The sequence below is a fragment of the Strix uralensis genome, chromosome 3 (assembly GCF_047716275.1).
Source record: "Strix uralensis isolate ZFMK-TIS-50842 chromosome 3, bStrUra1, whole genome shotgun sequence".
Lineage (NCBI taxonomy): Eukaryota > Metazoa > Chordata > Aves > Strigiformes > Strigidae > Strix > Strix uralensis.
The window spans coordinates 93249892-93267656 of record NC_133974.1 but is presented as its reverse complement, the minus strand read 5'-3'; the positions used below and the strand labels follow the sequence as shown (position 1 = coordinate 93267656).

The 17765-nt window shown below is 40.4% G+C and overlaps 1 protein-coding gene across 5 annotated transcripts in view; it reads right to left on the bottom strand.

Moving 5' to 3' along the window:
- The window catches only part of RASGRP3 (RAS guanyl releasing protein 3), a 66444-nt gene that overhangs the window by 11230 nt on the left and 37449 nt on the right, over positions 1 to 17765 (bottom strand). For 4 of the 5 annotated variants that reach the window (XM_074863373.1, XM_074863376.1, XM_074863375.1 and 1 more), the window contains 6 exons: positions 15547 to 15720; positions 15018 to 15134; positions 14435 to 14710; positions 7777 to 7854; positions 3649 to 3765; positions 1739 to 1854 (listed from right to left, as the gene is read on the bottom strand). In XM_074863373.1, coding sequence (XP_074719474.1) covers positions 1739 to 1854; positions 3649 to 3765; positions 7777 to 7854; positions 14435 to 14710; positions 15018 to 15134; positions 15547 to 15720 — 878 coding nt within the window. The remainder of the gene's footprint in view (positions 1 to 1738; positions 1855 to 3648; positions 3766 to 7776; positions 7855 to 14434; positions 14711 to 15017; positions 15135 to 15546; positions 15721 to 17765) is intronic. The other variant, XM_074863374.1, reaches the window with a different exon arrangement.

Sequence of the window (17765 nt, the reverse complement as noted above, 5' to 3'; positions counted from 1 at the left end):
GATGAGATGCACCTGTGGGTCCTGAGGGAACTGGCAGATGAAGTGGCTAAGCCACTGTCCATCGTATTTGAGAAGTCGTGGCAGTCTGGTGAAGTTCCCACTGACTGGAAAAGGGGAAACATAACCCCCATTTTTAAAAAGGGAAAAAAAGAAGACCTGGGGAACTCCAGGCCAGTCAGTCTCAGCTCTGTGCCTGGCAAGATCATGGAGCAGATCCTCCCAGGGACTATGCTAGAGTGCATGGAAATTAAGGAGGTGATTGGTGACAGCCAACATGGCTTCACTAGGGGCAAATCATGCCTGACAAATTTGGTGGCCTTCTACAATGGGGTTACAGTGTTGGTGGAGAAGGGAAGAGCAACTGACGTCATCTACCTGGACTTGTCAAACGCTTTGCACACTGTCCTGCATGACATCCTTGTCTCTAAATGGGAGAGACGTGTATTTGACAGATGGACCACTTGGTGGGTAAGGAATTGGCTGGATGGTCACACTCAAAGAGTTGTGGTCAATGGCTCCATGTCCAAGTGGAGAGCAGGGACGAGTGGTGTTCCTCAGGGCTCGGTGTGGGGACTGATTAACATCTTTGTTGGTGACATGGACAGTGGTATTGAGTGCACCCGCAGCGAGTTTGCCAATGACACCAAGCTGTGTGGTGTGGGTGACACACTGGAGGGAAGGGATGCCATCCAGAGGGACCTGGACAGGCTTGAGAGGTGGGCCTGTGCCAACCTCATGAAGTTCAACAAGCCCAAGTGCAAAGTCCTGCATATGAGTCAGAGTAATCCCAAGCACAAATACAGGCTGGGTAGAGAATGGATTGAGGGCAGAACTTGGGGGTATTGGTTGATGAGAAGCTCAACATGACCTGGCAATGTGCGTTTGCAGCCCACAGAGCCAACTGTATCCTGGGCTGCATCACGAGAAGTGTGGGCAGCAGGTCAAGGGAGGTGATTCTCCCCCTTTGTTCTGCTCTTGGGAGACCCCACCTGGAGTCCTGTGTCCAGCTCTGGGGCTCCCAGCCTAAGAAGGACATGAACCTGCTCAAGCGGGTTCAGAGGGTAAGTCTGATTAGCAAACATAATTTTAGAGGAACAGAATTCAGAGGAGGCCAAAAAGATGATCAGGGGACTGGAGCACCTCTCCTGTGAAGACAGGCTGAGAAAGTTGAGGTTGTTCAGTCTGGAGAAGAGAAGGCTCTGGGGAGACCTTCTAGTGACTTTCCAGTACCTGAAGGGGGGGTCTACAAGAAAGCTGGAGAGGGACTTTTTACAACGGCATGTAGTGATAGAATGAGGGGTAATGGTTTTAAACTGACAGAGGGTAGATTTATATTAGATATAAGGAAGAAATTCTTTACTGTGAGGGTGATGAGACACTAGAACAGGTTGCCCAGAGAGGTTGTGGCTGTCCCTTCCCTGGAAGTGTTCAAGGCCAGGTTGGATGGGGTTTTGAGCAACCTGGTCTAGTGGAAGGTGTCCCTGCCCATGGCAGGGAGGTTGGAACTATATGATCTTTAAGGTCCCTTCCAACCCAAACCATTCTATGATTCTATGATGCTATGATAAGAAGTTGAATGAGAACAGAATTCAACCTTCAGTGCTCTTCAGTTCCTTAAGCGAGATGTCAGACACAAGAAGCTTGCGAGACACTGTTTCTTCAGTATTTGGTTTTCATGAGTTTTTAAATTGAGGAAAATAAAAAAAAAAAAACCCACTAAAGAAATCTCCAAACTTACTGGTCTTTGTCCAGCACACAGAAAGAGTCCAAAAAGGGGAAGTTGGCAGCTATACTTTCAAAGTCTTCCTGAGAAATATAGCCATCATGGTCATGATCATAGTTCCTAAAGACAGACTGGGGAAAAAAAAAAAGAAATTATTGTCCTAATATCTAGCCCATCCTGAATCTATACCAGTTCTTCAACCTTATAATTACACGTAACTTAATGTTCAATGTTACTAATCAGATCCTCTGCTGCCTCATTTTATATCTTTTGCTACTTGGTACTTCAATATGCCTATTTATTGGCCTGTAGGGCTAATTTTTAAAGAAAACTTGACCTCAGTATTTATCTGGTGGTGGTCCTCCACACCTCTTCAGACAATTATTCTTGCTTTATTTTTCTTCTTTATTGGAAATTTTGCTAAAATTCTGCCCCATGTGACATATTCCCTTTGCTTCATTAAGTATGCTTTTTAATCACAGAAAAAGAAATGAAACAAAACCAACACAACAGCAGCTTTCCCATGAGTGTTTCAGATGTTCTTGGCTTCACTTCTCTTAGCTAGTTTCTAAGCACCTATCAAATGACCTGTAACTGATGACTGGCAGACCTCAAAAATACATCATCAAGAGGGAACCAGTATGCAAACCCAAGTAGTATTCAACACTTTTAGTAATAAAAACAATGCCTTAAAGCACAACTCAAAGCAGCTAGTAAATGACAAAGACTGGCAAAACAAAGACAGCTGTACAGAGTGGTGTAGGCCTCTTGGTAAGCTGTATCCATAACAGCCCCAAACCATGTTTTAATCCTGTCAAGATCATACATCCTGAACCAGGCCAAAATTGTGGAATGGGGTCTGCATCTCTCCCACCCACAGGAACAAGAACAACCCCCCACCCAGCACATTCTGGAAAGATTAAGGAGTTGCGACAGACTTCCTATTTAAACAAGCTATCAACGAGACGTTTGGATGTGGAGTGATTTTTATCAACACATATGGCACTGACAAAAGCAATATAGGAACAGCATGTGCAGTTCTGGCGTCCCACATTAAGAGAAAAATGAGACTTTTTAAAAATAAGAGCATGTGTGAAAAGTAAACCACAAGATATATTTGAGGTCTGAGTGAGAGAACCAAAGACTTTGTTTAAGTTATCTTAACAACATAACCCCAATTAATGATCTGTAACACAGATGAGGTCAGAATTTAATAGTTCCTCCCAGACTTAGTTATTAATTTGTAAAAAGCAGAAGGAAATCTTGCTTCATTATCTACAACACATTCCTGGTTCCTCTGCATGCTGCTCGCATCACTAAAAGTCCCTTACACACCAACACAACAGGGCTCAGTCTCTCCAAAGGAATCTGGTGGTGTTTGGTTTTGTTTGCATTACCTAACACATCACCCTCCAAACTGAAGCTGGAAGATCCCAGCTATAATTCTCCATGACCTCATGCCCCCATCTTTACCATACATAATGTTTTGGAGAGTCAAATAACAGCAAGTTGAAAATCAGAAACAGGGTTTCCAGAAAAATTCTCTGGACCTAGTAATGTGTGAGTCCTTGTTTCTGAGTATTTTTGTTTCCAGTTGTCTGTTAACAGACATAAACTTGATGTCTAGAGCTGCGAACACTCAACTTTGCCCTCTGAATTTATGTTTGCTAATCAAACCTACTGAACAGCAGCCAGGCTTTGGATGCTTCTGAAAGTTTGCTCCTTTGCATCCAGAAACCTGCTTACTAATCCCATTGCTTATTGCAGGAATAAGTATTTCTGAATATATCAATGGCTCAAATTTATCATCAGATGTCTGAAATCCATCCCAACAATTACAATCTCTTGAAAAGCTGTAAAGTAGTTATAATGACAATATCAAAGCTATCATTCTCTTTGACCAGTATATTCTTCCAAATACTTACATCCACCAGCTTTCGTATGTGCTTGTTAATGACTGTAGGGTCAGGTTTTGGTACCACTCCAGATGCCCACTCCAGTGGCACTACTGGCTTGTTAGGAGTTGTTGGGGAGGTAGGCTGCTGAGAGATGGATCAGAACACAAAGATTTTCAAATCTGAATTATGAAGTTGAATTTCCCATTAAAAGCAGCTCTATGTGTCAGAACTACAACCACAAACCACTGGAGTCCCCGTGCTGTAACAATGTGCTTAGCAAAATATCAGGCAAGGTTTTGAAGGGTTGCTTGCCTCTGCTAACAGATTCAGCTGGGCTCTCTGTGGCACCTCGCAGCTATGCCAGCAGTGGTAGCACCACTAGGTGAGCTCAGAAGCAAAACCAGGCAGACTTCCCTCACTGCCATCTCCAGAGGGACCAACAGCAACAAGGCTCAGAGGAAGAGGGAAGAAGGAGGGTCTCTGGACACAGTGGGCATCAGAAATAAGTAAACCCACAAACCTGCTTTTCTCCTTCTCAGTGAGGCCCCCAAGAAACTCTCCACCACAATGCAGCCTGGCCCCAACTCCCTGCTGGAGGGACCGTGCCCAGGAGCCACATGAGGGACTGCAGCAACCCAAATAAGTTAATGCTCCTGCTCTGTGCAGTACCAAGAAGAGAGCAGGATGCAGAAGTGAGGGCAGAATCGGGTTCAGAAATCCCACCAGTTTCCTGCCAAGATGTGCCAGGATGCACAGCTTAATTCATCTAGGCAGCCTGAGCAGAAAGGGGCTAACCTTTGACTTGCACTGCAGATAACACCAGCCAGACTATTTTATTTTGAAACAAGCTTGTTCTTGAAAAATGGTAGCTGACAGCTCACTTGATGCACAGAGCACGCAACCCGACTCTCTCCACACCACTATGGTGCTTTGGGAGAAGCTCTGGCATGCAGCTCAGCTTGTTCAAGTAGAAAATATAGGACAAACCTGAACACAGTGTCAGGTAAGGCTTCAAAAATCACCAGTTAGCATGAAAAATGCTGCAAGGTGTACTGGCCTTCTCCTGCATCTGCCACAGGTGAAGCAGTGTCAAGCAGAAAATTTAAGCATGGTTTGGATCAGAAGGGAGATGACCCACAGCCTCAGAAAGCCCCTGTATTAGCTGATGAGCAAAAGATCTGGGTCTCGTCTGTCTCCCTTTAAATTGGTGTGAATTGCAAGGGAGATAAGGAAGCCATGTAAAAATGTTACAGTTATTGTGCATAATAAAGGTATTGTAGACTTTAACATTGAGATGAAAAATGGTCACAATGTCATAATCTACTGTGTCTGGTAGGAAAAAAAAAAAGAAGGATGTGTTAGTGGGTTGCTTTATTAATTTGGCTTTTCCTTATTCAATTGTCAGAAGAGCTTTTATCAGTTCCTCTTGACTCATCGTACAAATCTGCACAAGTAAGTTTGGGAATTAAAAATCCCTATATCCACAGAATTAAGTTTCAACGAGAAATACAGTGAACCTGGACATCCAGCTCTTTATGCCAAAAGCACTTACAGAATGTTTTAATCCTAAAATTAATGTCACCACACAGTGATGGACCAACATGTGGCAAGTGTTTTTGTTCTAAAAATATGCAGAAATGCAGCAATCTATTAAATATGACATGTTACATGATAACATGTAACATGCCAGTATTGTGATATTCTTACAGCTATGGTCAGAGAAGAAATTTGGAATGGGCTTTCTCTTTAAAAAATCTTAGACTAAGGGAACTCAAAGCATTAGTATCAAAGTGTCAGAGTGGTGCTAGTCTACCAAGTCCTCACAGAGAGCTTTTAACTCCTGCTGGTCCGAGTGCACAATGGCAGAAAGAGACAGAATCCACTGTAGTCTTCCTCTTTCTTCTGGGCTATTTAATTTGAAGTCTCCTTTAATTTTTACGTTTTTTGACAAGTTGCAATGAAAGCTTCATGTTACTGCCCACTAACTGAAAGGAAATGTTGGTTCCTCCTATTTCACTCATAGACTCATATGAAAAAACATAATTTAATTTATGTATTTGAAATGCATGCTATGAAAAAAGGTACTAACCAGTGTCCAGAGACTACACAGCTGAATTTAATGAACATTCAGAAACACTGTATCTGGCAATGCTGTTTGTGATTTAGCCTGTATCTCCTGCCTGTTTCACCGGCACAGGGGTAATGGTATTGTAGACTGAAAAAGCATTTTCAGATGGATGCAAACATCTGTGTATTTTGGTGTTGCAATAAATTCTACTCAAAACTAAAAAATGTATATAAGTGTGTCTTCACTGGCATAACTGCACCAGGCAGAGCTGTCTTCTAGTCAATAGCTGTACTAGTAAGAGCTCCCAACAAGAAGATAACTAATGCGCGGGGAAAAAGCTGGACAGTGTGACAGGGAGATGCTATACTACAACTGTTAGTCTTCAGTATTTTTTTAGGCTGCTACACTGACTGAAGAGTCTCCTCCCAGTTTTAGCAGCATGAAAGTCTTGCTCAAGTCTCCTTGACAGCAGGCTCATATGCTAACAGATCAGCTCCACTTTTGCCTTGAAGATGACTGCAGCGGCCTGAGGCACTTCCTCTGCAGTGCACCTGCATGGGAGTTGTACCCGTACAACAATAAATCAAGGAACAGTTGGAATGATACAACTATGCTGCCACGTTGCCTTTGACAAATTTTTCCACATACAAAAGCTCTACAGAGTCTTTCCCCTCTAAAATATCTTGTGTGCTTTGGCACTCCATCAAAGAGAAGTGTTCCTCAAACGATCCAGCTTCTGTCGATTCAGCTGGAGCTTTCTACCCATCAGGGTGCTGCAACAGCTCAATGTCACTGGTTATTCATTGATCGTTATGCACAAGTCTCCCAGAATTGCTGGGTAGTGTTAAAGTTCACAGCACTGTTTATATCGCTTTTGTCCTTCTTAAAGCTCACGCTGGAGATCAAAGCAGCAACATGATAATTTTCTTCATTTACAGTAGTGGCCCATTAGTCCTTCCACAACAAAGAGCTGTAACAAATCAGCTTTGCTGGCAATAATGGGAGCAAGAGGGAGGCAGAATGACTGTGATAAATGGGAACTGTTGTGGTCAAATCATATCCAACAAGGATGAGAGACTCTAATGAAATTCTGGGTGTTCAAACCGAATTAGTGTTGACTATGGAAATATTCAATAGCTTCGTTACTATTGCTCATCACCCACCATTGAAAGCACACACACATAGTCCTCAAACTGGTCTCCAAGAGTGATAAACTATCTTATAGAAGCACTATACTTGGAAATTAAGGGGTTCTGCTTCCTTGCTTGCTTTTAAAAATACTTCAGAAACAAAAAAAGCACTGCAGTGAATCACCTCAGACTACTGGACTCTGCTCTTACACCCTGCTAAGCATTTCCAGCCACCCGTAGTTTCTGCTGGTGTCAGACTTGAGAGGGCTCAGCCTGAGAGAATCACATGTTGGATATGATAGGTAATAAGGATGTTAATGCACTGATGAAATACTCAGAGGAAAGAGGAGTCCCCAAACAGAAGAGAGAGTAATGCTTTAAATTAAATTCAACTCTTAATTAGGAGATTTATCCTCAGACTTGCAAAGCATAATGAAAAATGCATTAATGCAGCAGTATCTTTAGTTGCACATACTAAAAAAAAGCAGTATCTAGTCTGAAGTGTTTAAACATTGGTTGAGAGTCCAAGATACAGCCAATTGTACATAACCAAATAGTTTTTAAAACACTACCACTAATGCTGTGGCTTACCTAAAATAAATCTTTGGACTCAATGTTGTTTTATATAACTGCACCGACATCCAGAAAATGAAGTAATGGTCATATAGAAATAATTGATGTAAACTTAGAAAGGTTGTCTTCACATAAAGCAGAACTACGTTTTCCATGACTTGCAGAGGTTTTGTTATAAATAATAAAGTCTGGCATGTTTCACTACTTACTTCTCCCAATATGCCCTAAAACCCATACATAGTGACTGTGTTTACTATACAAGCATACACACTAAAATGCTTTAAGTGAATAGGAATAATGGAATTCATTAACTGATTAAAAATTTAATCAATTGCATGCAGACAAAACAAACAATATGTAAAAATGCAGTAAAAGATAACCTACAGATTTGGAGTTCCTTGGTTCCAGCACCAGCGAGAGCTTGTAGATATCATCCTCGGTGTGATAGAGGTCCAGGGACAGCTATGTGTAAGAAGGAGAGAAACCCAGTAATATTTATTAGACTGATAATACCTCTCGCTGAAGCTAAACAACAAGTTTTGCTACTCGGATCTCAGGATACATACTGAAGCTGCTTGCAGCTAGTAGGAAAGCAGCTTTTCACAGAGCTAACATAACCCATGCTGGTGAGAACACGTTGCTGTTCATGCCTGTACTGAGCTGAGCAGGTGCTGTACTTGAGGGCTGTCACAATCTGCATCCCAACATGTCAGGTGAGAGAGGATGCGTGTTGACCCTCTCCAAAGAGGAACACTGATACCAAAGACCACCCTTACACAAAGTGATTTCTCTTAGCAGCTCAATGATCATGAGAGATCTCAGAGAAATAATTTGGTGAATACAAAAACTTCAGGAAAGAAGTTGTAAAGGAGCTAGGCTAGAAGGACTTCAGATTGTGTTCTGGTCAAATTTTGTTCATAAAGAAGGGTCAGAGTACTGTAGTTCTTCTATGGAGATCAGCCCATACAGCAAAAGCCTCTCTGGAAAGCCCTGGGCACTGACACAGTCCCAGGAAAGGCAAGCCAGGTTTGGCACCATTGTTGACACAGCAAAGTGCTCCATGAAGAGCAATCCCAGTTACTTGAGTCCACCTTGGCCTCTTCCCGATCCTCTCTCACCAAGTAAGGCATATTCCTTTTCAGCTTCTGTTTTTAAAGAAATGAAAGATTTTTTTCTTCCATGTACTCATTCTTTTCCATATAGGATATACTGAGGGAAAAGAAGGGGCATAAATATGCTTAAAGTATAATGAATTTGTTTGTTTTTACTTTGGCAGCTGTCATCTTGTGCTGATGCAGGTCTGCAGTAAATCTCTCCTTGCTTGGAGTGATGAAGGAGAAACGTAATCAACACTGTGGCTAATGTTTTGCAATGAGATGAAACAAACACTGCATGTTTCCTGTGATCAAGACCCTACACTAATTGGCTTTGGAGTAATTGACATGATTTGAAGTTATCATCTACCTTGCAAATCCCCAATTAAGTTACAGTTGAGTTAAAAAGATGTTTCCCAGCAGGCAGACGGAATTGCTACTGACTAAATGACTGTGACAGAAGGTTATTTTTAGAGAATCTGAAGTGCTGAATTAGCAACAAGCAGGACCAGTGACACTGTACTGCAGAACCGCCTCTAGGAACCACCTTCTTGTAGGCAGATTTTTGTGCAGTAAGACAGGTGTTGTGCCCTTTCCCAAGATAGGTACACATCCCAGAGCGAACACATGGCTTTAGAGATGTCTGGATTTTGCACTATTAATTTTGTCTAGCTGTAACACTATGCTGATTTTTGCGCTTCATAATTTGGTTATGGGCACCAGTGAAAGCCTGAACATCCTACAGGTTCCTTCACCCAGCTGGTGTACTGCTGTCACAGAGGAATGTAAGGACCTGTCCTAAAGACAACATAGTCACTGCTGTAATAAATATTACTCATGCACTTAGTTATTCAGTGACTGTATTCTTAGGTTTCTTGTTGGTATACAATAAGAACAACTCAGTTGGAGCAAATGATATTATCAGGACAGGCTGGGACTGACAGCAGAATTGTTAGTTCAAAAAGCCTTGCCCTGTTCCTACTAAAGAGCCCAGTTTTCTCAGCAGGCCAGACGAGCAGGGTGTAGATTTGGAGATGAAATGCATTAGTATTCATTTAGCAAGTTTGTATCTCCCCTCTCTGAATAACTGACTTTATCAAAAGTAGCAGTTACAACTTCATTACGCACAATGGGTAAGCACACAATGGACAAGGTATTGTCTAGCAAAAAAATTACAAACATGACAACTATGCAGTTATCCAAGCTTTCATTTTATATTTTATTCACAGTTTTGCTCTGACAGATAAAGTATAATCAGTTTTCCTAGGACAACCTTTACAGTGGTGGCAGTTTCCATTCTAATTTGACTTTCATTGCTGTCCTGTTTTTCCAAGTAATTTTGGGGGGGATTAAGGAGGGTGGAGGAGCAATCAGAAAGGCGTGGCTTTTTTTTTATGTAAGTGGAACTTACTGAACTCAAGTTAGGGAGGGTGACTTTCAGTTTGATTGTTTAGATATTTCTCATTCTCTTCACTAGACTGTACAAATGACTGGGACTTTCCAGTAATTTGCATATAGTCTCAGAACAGGTTAGATAAATAGCTGTTGAGACCTAAAAATAGTTGGGGAAAAATGGTGGCACCAAATAAGTTCTAATGCAGTTAGTATAAATACAGTGTAGACTAGTTGAGAGACTGAGATCCTCTTCCAATCCACAGAAAGTGATGAAACATTTACCCACAGGCTTTTATTCATGTTGTGAATTAAAAACGATGTGGAAATACTGCACAGCAGGTAAAGAAATCCCTTAAGCATCTTTACCAAATGTTAAGTTTTCTAATGATGAAAATGTCATTAGAGCACTGCCAAGCTAGGTCCTCTTTTACTACTTCTACTTCTTAGTTCCAGGTTTTGGATGCCAGGGACCAGGTCAGAACTGGGTACAGAGTCAGTGGAGATGGAGTGAGTGTGGCCCTGAAAGGAGGAAAAGAGGCAGAACCACACAAAGTGCAAGCATGCACTAAGATGTGAGTCTATCTTTGTGTAACATGCTCTGGCTCACTGGCAGCTGAGTTGTGGCATATTTACTTCTCTTGGCCATGTAATTCAGACTCATTTACACATGACCAAGCAAGGGCTTGCATCACTAAAGCTCCCCCTCAGCTTTTGCAGTCTCCTGTGCCAGTAAGCCTGGCATTTGTCTCACTGTCCTCCATACAACAAACCTTTGCCTTATGTGTGGCATTTTAACTTCCATGCAAAATATTGGCTTCTTTCAGCTACTTGTTCAAAGCTAAAATTCTGTGAGCTAGAAGCTCATTTTTCATGCTGACATAAGATGGTGGGGGGTGGGGGGGGTGGAACAGACTTCTAAATTTGTATGCAGACATCTAAATCAAGAGAGAGCCCCAAACTTCCAAAATGCTGATCAGCAGCAGCTACCACTGAAACCAGAGATTTAAGTTCTCTTGCTCCCCATTCACCCTTTATACACAATAGCATCTAAAAAATGCTCCTAAAGACCCTTGCCAGGTGGCCTGAAGTTTACTACCAAGCTCTTGCCCCAGATTTTAAGCCAATCTCTCACTTCATAGCTCTTAACACAGTCTCCCCAAACCTCCCCATTTCCAAACCACTTGAAAGGTATCAGCTTCTCCAGAGCAGATGGGACTCCACCACTGAGGAAAGGAAAGACCAGGGCAAATTCCCACATGCCCATGAAATACCCATTTTATCTTTTTGTGCAAGTTGTTGGACTAACAAACCAGCACCCAGTGATTTACTTGTCAAGCAAGCACAGGCCAGGCTGTTAGCACTTGCTAAGTGTGGTGTAAAAGGCAATACTGCAAGGGATGGAGACCAGGCAAGAGATTTACACTTGTCCTGCTTATCAGGACAAAATGCCTACTAAAAGCCTGTCTGGAGAGAAGTGGCTTAATGGGAAAACAGCAGAAGTGAACAAATAGTTGGGTGAGCTGGTTCACACACAAATGAAAAGCACTCCACATACTTATACACATTTACTAGTTTTGAAAGGGAGTTTCTCTAAGTAAGTTAAAGATAAGAAAATTTTTTACAGTTTACATTAGAGTGGGAAGACCTAACAATAAATTGTTATTTCTTCAGGCTCTGAAAACTGAGGATAACTTTGGCAGCAAGGGAGGCTAAACCTGCTAAAAGACCATTTGGACATAACAAGGTCCACTATTTTTAGTCAGTTCTTGTCAGCTTTGGGCTGCAATCCTAGCTTTCTCCTCCTCTTTCTCTGGCCCCAGCCTATAATTTAAAACTTTCTTATTAACAAAAAGGTTGACAAAAACATTTCACCTACTATGGAAGTTCATTATTACTGTTTAAGAGACCAATGTAAAAAAAAAAGTACTGTAATGTATTCATATGTACAAATGAGGTCAGGTCCAGAAACCTTTTGCAGAAATTTGTTTTTATCCTTTCCAAGAGTCACTGTCTTAAATCAAAATTCACACACTTGACACAACTACACTTCCAGTGACTACTATGAAGACAGAATTACCCTCAAAAGGTTTTAGGGTATGTACAGATGTTCACCTAGGATACCTATGTTTATCTCCATCATTATTGAAAGGTACCACCGTAGAATCATTCTAACAGGTAAAAAGCAGCACAAGTTAATTTTAAGTCATGATCAGGACTGGAATAGACATTGCAGCATGCAGCTTCATTTATTTACAATCAGATAGGCTTAACTGTAACCAAAATCAGCACAGTTATATTAGGAATTAATACATCAGAACATAGTAAGCAAAAAAGTACTTGTCATGTACTCAATTACTTCTCCTGGTAGATGAAATATACTTAATTAAATATTATGTAGATATAAATAAAACCCATATAATTTTGCTAAAATCAAACAAAACAAGAAAAATATTTTAAAAATTTAAAAACAGGTAAAATACATAAAATCAGGTTGATACAATGATGGGAATGAACCTGCAAGGTCTTAGAAAAAATTGGAGGTTTCTGCTCCTTTTGGAAAACAGGCTGTCACCCAAAAGAGAGAAGAACAGCTAATGAAAATGTCAGCAGTGGTTCAGCTTCCATCTCTCACTTCACACTGTGTAATTTCTGCCCTTTTGGGTTCAGTTTCTTATTGCTCAGTTCTCTAAAACCTGAAGTTTTACTTCCCTCTACTCACAGCCAAGCTTGTAAGAAAGGATGAACTTTCAGAAATGAGCAGGGAGGGAAAGAGTGGCGTGAGATAAGAAAGCAACTCTCAATCCCTACTAAAACAAAACAAGGTAATAAATACCTGACTTTATACTCTAATATTTTAACTAGGTGGGTGTTGCACTCAGCAATACACAGTCCCTTCTCCTCCCTGTCCCACTAACTGTGATTAGGACTTGTTCCCAGATTGCTCCTAAGTGCAATAGGAGAAGGTTTTCCTATTCCCCCTGACTTTCCCATTCCTCATTACGATGAACCCACAGGTGTATCCCCACTGTCTTGGCTGCTTCAAACTCAGGCTCATATTTGTCAGCCTCTGTAGCATAAACCCTGGTACCTGATCAGTTCCAGCATAAATCCACCACAAGTTACAACCTCTGCTTAATTTCTAGATATGCGTATTTTTTAGCATTTTAAAGTAAAGCATGAAAGGAAAAAATCCAAAACTCCTGCTCAACAGCCCTCCAATTAAGGCATTTACCTAGAATGAGCTAGGTCATGAGTCACCTCAAGTCTGTGACCTGACTGAGGAAAAGCTGGAATTTCATTCCTACCTCCCCAGGGAGTAAATTCTGAGAAGTTCATGCTATCCAACAAAATAAACACTGGAAAAATTCTGAAATCTGCCCTAGTTACACACAGACCTTTCTTACTTCTAGTTTATTTTGTAAAAAAATCCCACTGATTTAAGGAGAGCAAAGAGATTCTCTTTCAGTCCAGACTAGAGATCTGAAAGACAAAGTTAAATAACAAGAACAGAAACAGTATAAAATGATTACATATTAAGAGAGTCCTTTATCTAACTTGACATATTTCAGACTGCTCTCGGATGAGTAGGTGGCCGTTATTTGTCTACAACATCAAGTGGTTTATAAGAAATAACATGGCTTTTTTTCAAGTTTCACAGGTTCTATCTTTAATTCCAAGACACTGTTTTTTGCCTGTGACCTGAACAAACTGTGGTGTTGGGTCAAACACTGCTGCAGTTAAGATCAGTGCTAAAATAGCTAAATTTCAATAGAAACAGGATTTAGTCTGATGGTTCAGGCTCCACACTTCAGTATGTTTTGAAATAAAGTGTAGTATTTATTAAAATGACAGTCATTGTCTACATATCAAAAAGGGGACTGGAAATTAATTCCTTTTAGCATTGTCAGTTGAAGCTTTTTAAAAAAATGTTTTTTAAAAAAATGTATTCAGTCTTTTTGAAATCTCACTTTCCTTTGGTTTGAAATGGGACATTCAAATCCTTATCTGTAATTTGTGTGTGCAAGTTTCAAACCTCCCCAAATGTAGCTACTGCCAAGAGGTAAGAGCAGGGGTTGCAGGGGCTCTTTAATACCCTTCAAGAGCATTTTTATTTACTGGATAGGAAGAGTGCTGTGTCGCACACTAAGCATGAAGGGGAGTAAGAACAGCGTGACGGCCAAGTTGGAATTTCACTTGTGTGTCCATGTCAACATGTCACCCAGTCTTTGCACAGGAGACATAAGCCTCAATTTTAAGTAGTCAGAACTTAGGTTTTACTTCTCCTAACACAAATACAGCTCTCTTTCTGTCATTCTTAAAATAATTAACTGATAACAATCCTGTTGCTGCTTCCAGCCATCACATACTACAGTAATGAAACTCTCTTTCGCTTTATTCACACCTCATGTGAACTTGTTTCTGTTTTGTATTCTCTCCCTTTTCTTTTACAAAACTGGGGTAACAATGTGCACTTATCTCTATAGACATTAATATTCCTACTGACATTCAACATCTGAATAACTGAAGTGAATTGTAACATGCTCAATACTTACGGTTAACAGGTTAATTAAATCCATATTAGGCTCTAAATGATGAGAGGCAGTTTGCAGGGAAACCAGTTCACTCAAGGTGATGGAAAGCTGCTGCATTTTCACTATGTTAACTTTGTTCTCATCTATCCAGTCAGGAAAAATGACATGGACGGCAATCAAGTCTTTCAAATGAACTCCTAAAATAGGAATTTTGAAGCCAACACAGTCAGCAAAGGCCTTGCGGTAGTTGCAGTAGTTTCCATTGGAGGAGACCAGCTCTGTCATTTCGTTCCAGTCCTACAAATAGCCAGAGAAGCAAGTCTCTGTGAAAGCATTCATAGCATTTCCTTAATCTTTTAAATGAGTGTAACTCATGTCATAGTGTCAACAGTGTTAATTTCCTCTCTGACACTCAAGGCAATAAAGCAGAGGACCTCAGTGAGCTGATCCTTCCCTGCCAAGAACAATGCAACCAAAGTGCCTTTTAGGATGCCCTGCCATGATCCAAGTACGGTGCTGGTGAGACACCTGCACTGCAGAACCCATCAGACCTCAAAGAGGTGATGTTCGGCTCAATATGTCTATATTCTGGAGTCCACCATACCTTTGTGACTTCTGAAGACAGATGAGAATGAGTTTCTTTCAGGCGAGAAATAGAGCTGTGGCTTAGACCTCCCACAACTGCCATCAGTGTGTTGAAGTTCTGGAGGTGAAGGAGCTTCTGCAGGAGAGATTGATCATGATAATTAAAAATTAATTAAATACACGTAACAGCTATCCAGTGTCACACATGACAAGCAACAGGAGACAACCTATAACTGCTGAAGTAGAAATCACTAAATCAGGGGACGTAGAATGGTTCAGCATTTCTTTTTTTAATTAGCTCAGCTCCACAAGAAACACACAATAGCCACAGTTGTCAATCAGACTACAACAAAAAAAAATATTTTATAGTTATGTCTGCTAGTTAAAAAATGCAGATATACCACACCTGAACAAATAACCTGCAGTGATGTTGAACATGCTATTCACTGAGGAAGCAGCACAGAGAACATCCAGTTCATTTATTTAGTGCAGTCCTATTTGTATTATTGCTTTATACTGGAGGAAAAAGACTCAAATGCAAGACTTACCTGTGCAACATTGATAAACTTTGTGATTACTTCTGCCCTTTGCTGGGGTGTTGGTTTGCTGAGAACCATGAGCTGGACCCATTTGGAAATACCATTAAATAAAGCAATAGATCTCTCCAAAGTAGGATTGTTCTCCAAGCAGCCACGGATTACATAGCTTTGGTAGTCTGTGAACTAACAGAGGAAAGGCATTTTCAGTGAAACAGTGGACAACTTAAGAATCAAACTGAAGCTTTGATAATTTTTTCCTTTTAAAGCTCCTCTTGTTTAAAAACTGATCAAGACTCAAGGTCAGCAGACCCTGCTGCACATAAGTTCTTTCTTAAAATTTTGTTGTTGGTGGTGGTTTTTTTATTACTTAAATGTCAATTTAAAAATTCAGTGTTTGTGTGTCAGGTAATATAGCAGCATGCATGATGAGCATGATTACTACTTCCATGGAATCATCTTTCCCATAATTTACTCAACACTTACAATATTTTATTTTGTGTAGTTTTACTCGATATCTTCATGGCATGATACTCTATAGGAATTACCTAGTGCTACAAGCAAGAAGCATATAAGTAAGAGCTTTCATTCCACTCCAATATCCTGACCAACTCCATTGTTGATGTAAAGAGGGAAATCTTGGCTCTACTGAAATTAATAAGAGCTCTGTCACTCTTCACAGGAGCTTGAACTGCATCCCAAGAAGCTAACTATGCAGTCATTTTCTTCCTCCTCTGTCAAAAAATATCTGTAGCACAAGGAGCTACTTCCGCTAAATCTTGCTTCTTTTCATGTTATTGTTCTGTCCCTATATGTTTGTGGACATAGTTCTACATGGGAGAGCTACTGCTCCCAAGAATTAGATTTCCCTAAATGTTTGGAAACTTATGACATAAATTTAGCTTGTGCAGGGATTTGATAGCAATGCCAGCCAACATGGGTTTCTTGGTCTTAGCTGATCAAAAATTGCCTGCTAGAAGACCATATGATGGCATATGCTCTTACACAGCAGATGCTCCTCTCAGAGCTGCAGATAAACAGTATCTCAGTGTTCAGATACTTTTAAATGTTTTCTGTTATAGTTAACACTGGTTTTCCTTCTCTCCCACATTTTTTTAAATAGGTAAAACCAAAGACATGATTCAGACTAATAATCTTTTACAATTCTATAGCTTTGAGATCACACTTTTGAGGACCTTGCAAAAATAAATGGCAATCTTACATTTGTGAACAGTTTATAGCATAAACGTATCTGGTCTCATTGACATCTCCATATAAATGCTAGTCGTTTCTCTGTAGCAGTTCTCAATTTTCTTTAAATTAGATTAGTGATAGTGGGCTCATTTTTCAACCTCTACATCTTGAGGTGTGCTCTTCACATTATTTCCTGGAAATGTACCATTCTTACAACTTTTTGATTACCAGTCTCATATAAACAAGCAACACATTTTTCAAACCTCTTCATTGCATTACAGGATAGCATAGATTAATTAACTCTAACTGGTTGCAGAGAAAGATCTGAGAGAGGAAAATTCAAGCCAAAGAATGAACAGACAAATTAGAAATGGGAAGGAAAACCCCAAAATTAGTTGCAGGTCTGAGTTTTCTTTCTGGAATTCCCAAAGGAATTAAAATATATCTTAAGTCCAGTTAGAAATCCATCCCTTTTTTCTTGTCCCTCTCTCTTTCTTTGAGGTTAGCATTGCACAGATCACGGTAGGGTGTTTTCCCATGATTTGAAGTCTAGAGTAATAAACCTTTGAACATTATTAAATGACGTCAAAAGCGATTCTATTTAGACTGGTCTCAGCTCCTCATTGATCTCTTTTTCCTTCCTCTCTTGAAACAAACAAAAAAACTCATATATTTTTCTTAGCTTGGAGTTTGATTTCTTTCATGCTCCTAAACACTGAAGAGAACTTGTCATCTTGAGAACTTACTGCTTCCATTTGCCACCAGATACAGTGGCATCATGTGACCTTTTCATATGTATATTTGCCAGCAGAAAACAGCATTTCTTTTGGCATTTGGGTTACTAATTTGTTTTGCTTTAGCTTCTACTTACATTTTCATCCATTTTTGCCCCTTGTTCATGTACAATCCTGTGCGAAAAGAAGCAACTGTAACTGAATTTTCCTCAGTGCCAAAATGGGAGAAGGAGGAAAGAGAAGTTGTGCTGCCTCTGTTCTTGCAGGTTTTCAAGACCAAACTGGCTAAGTCCCTGAGGAACA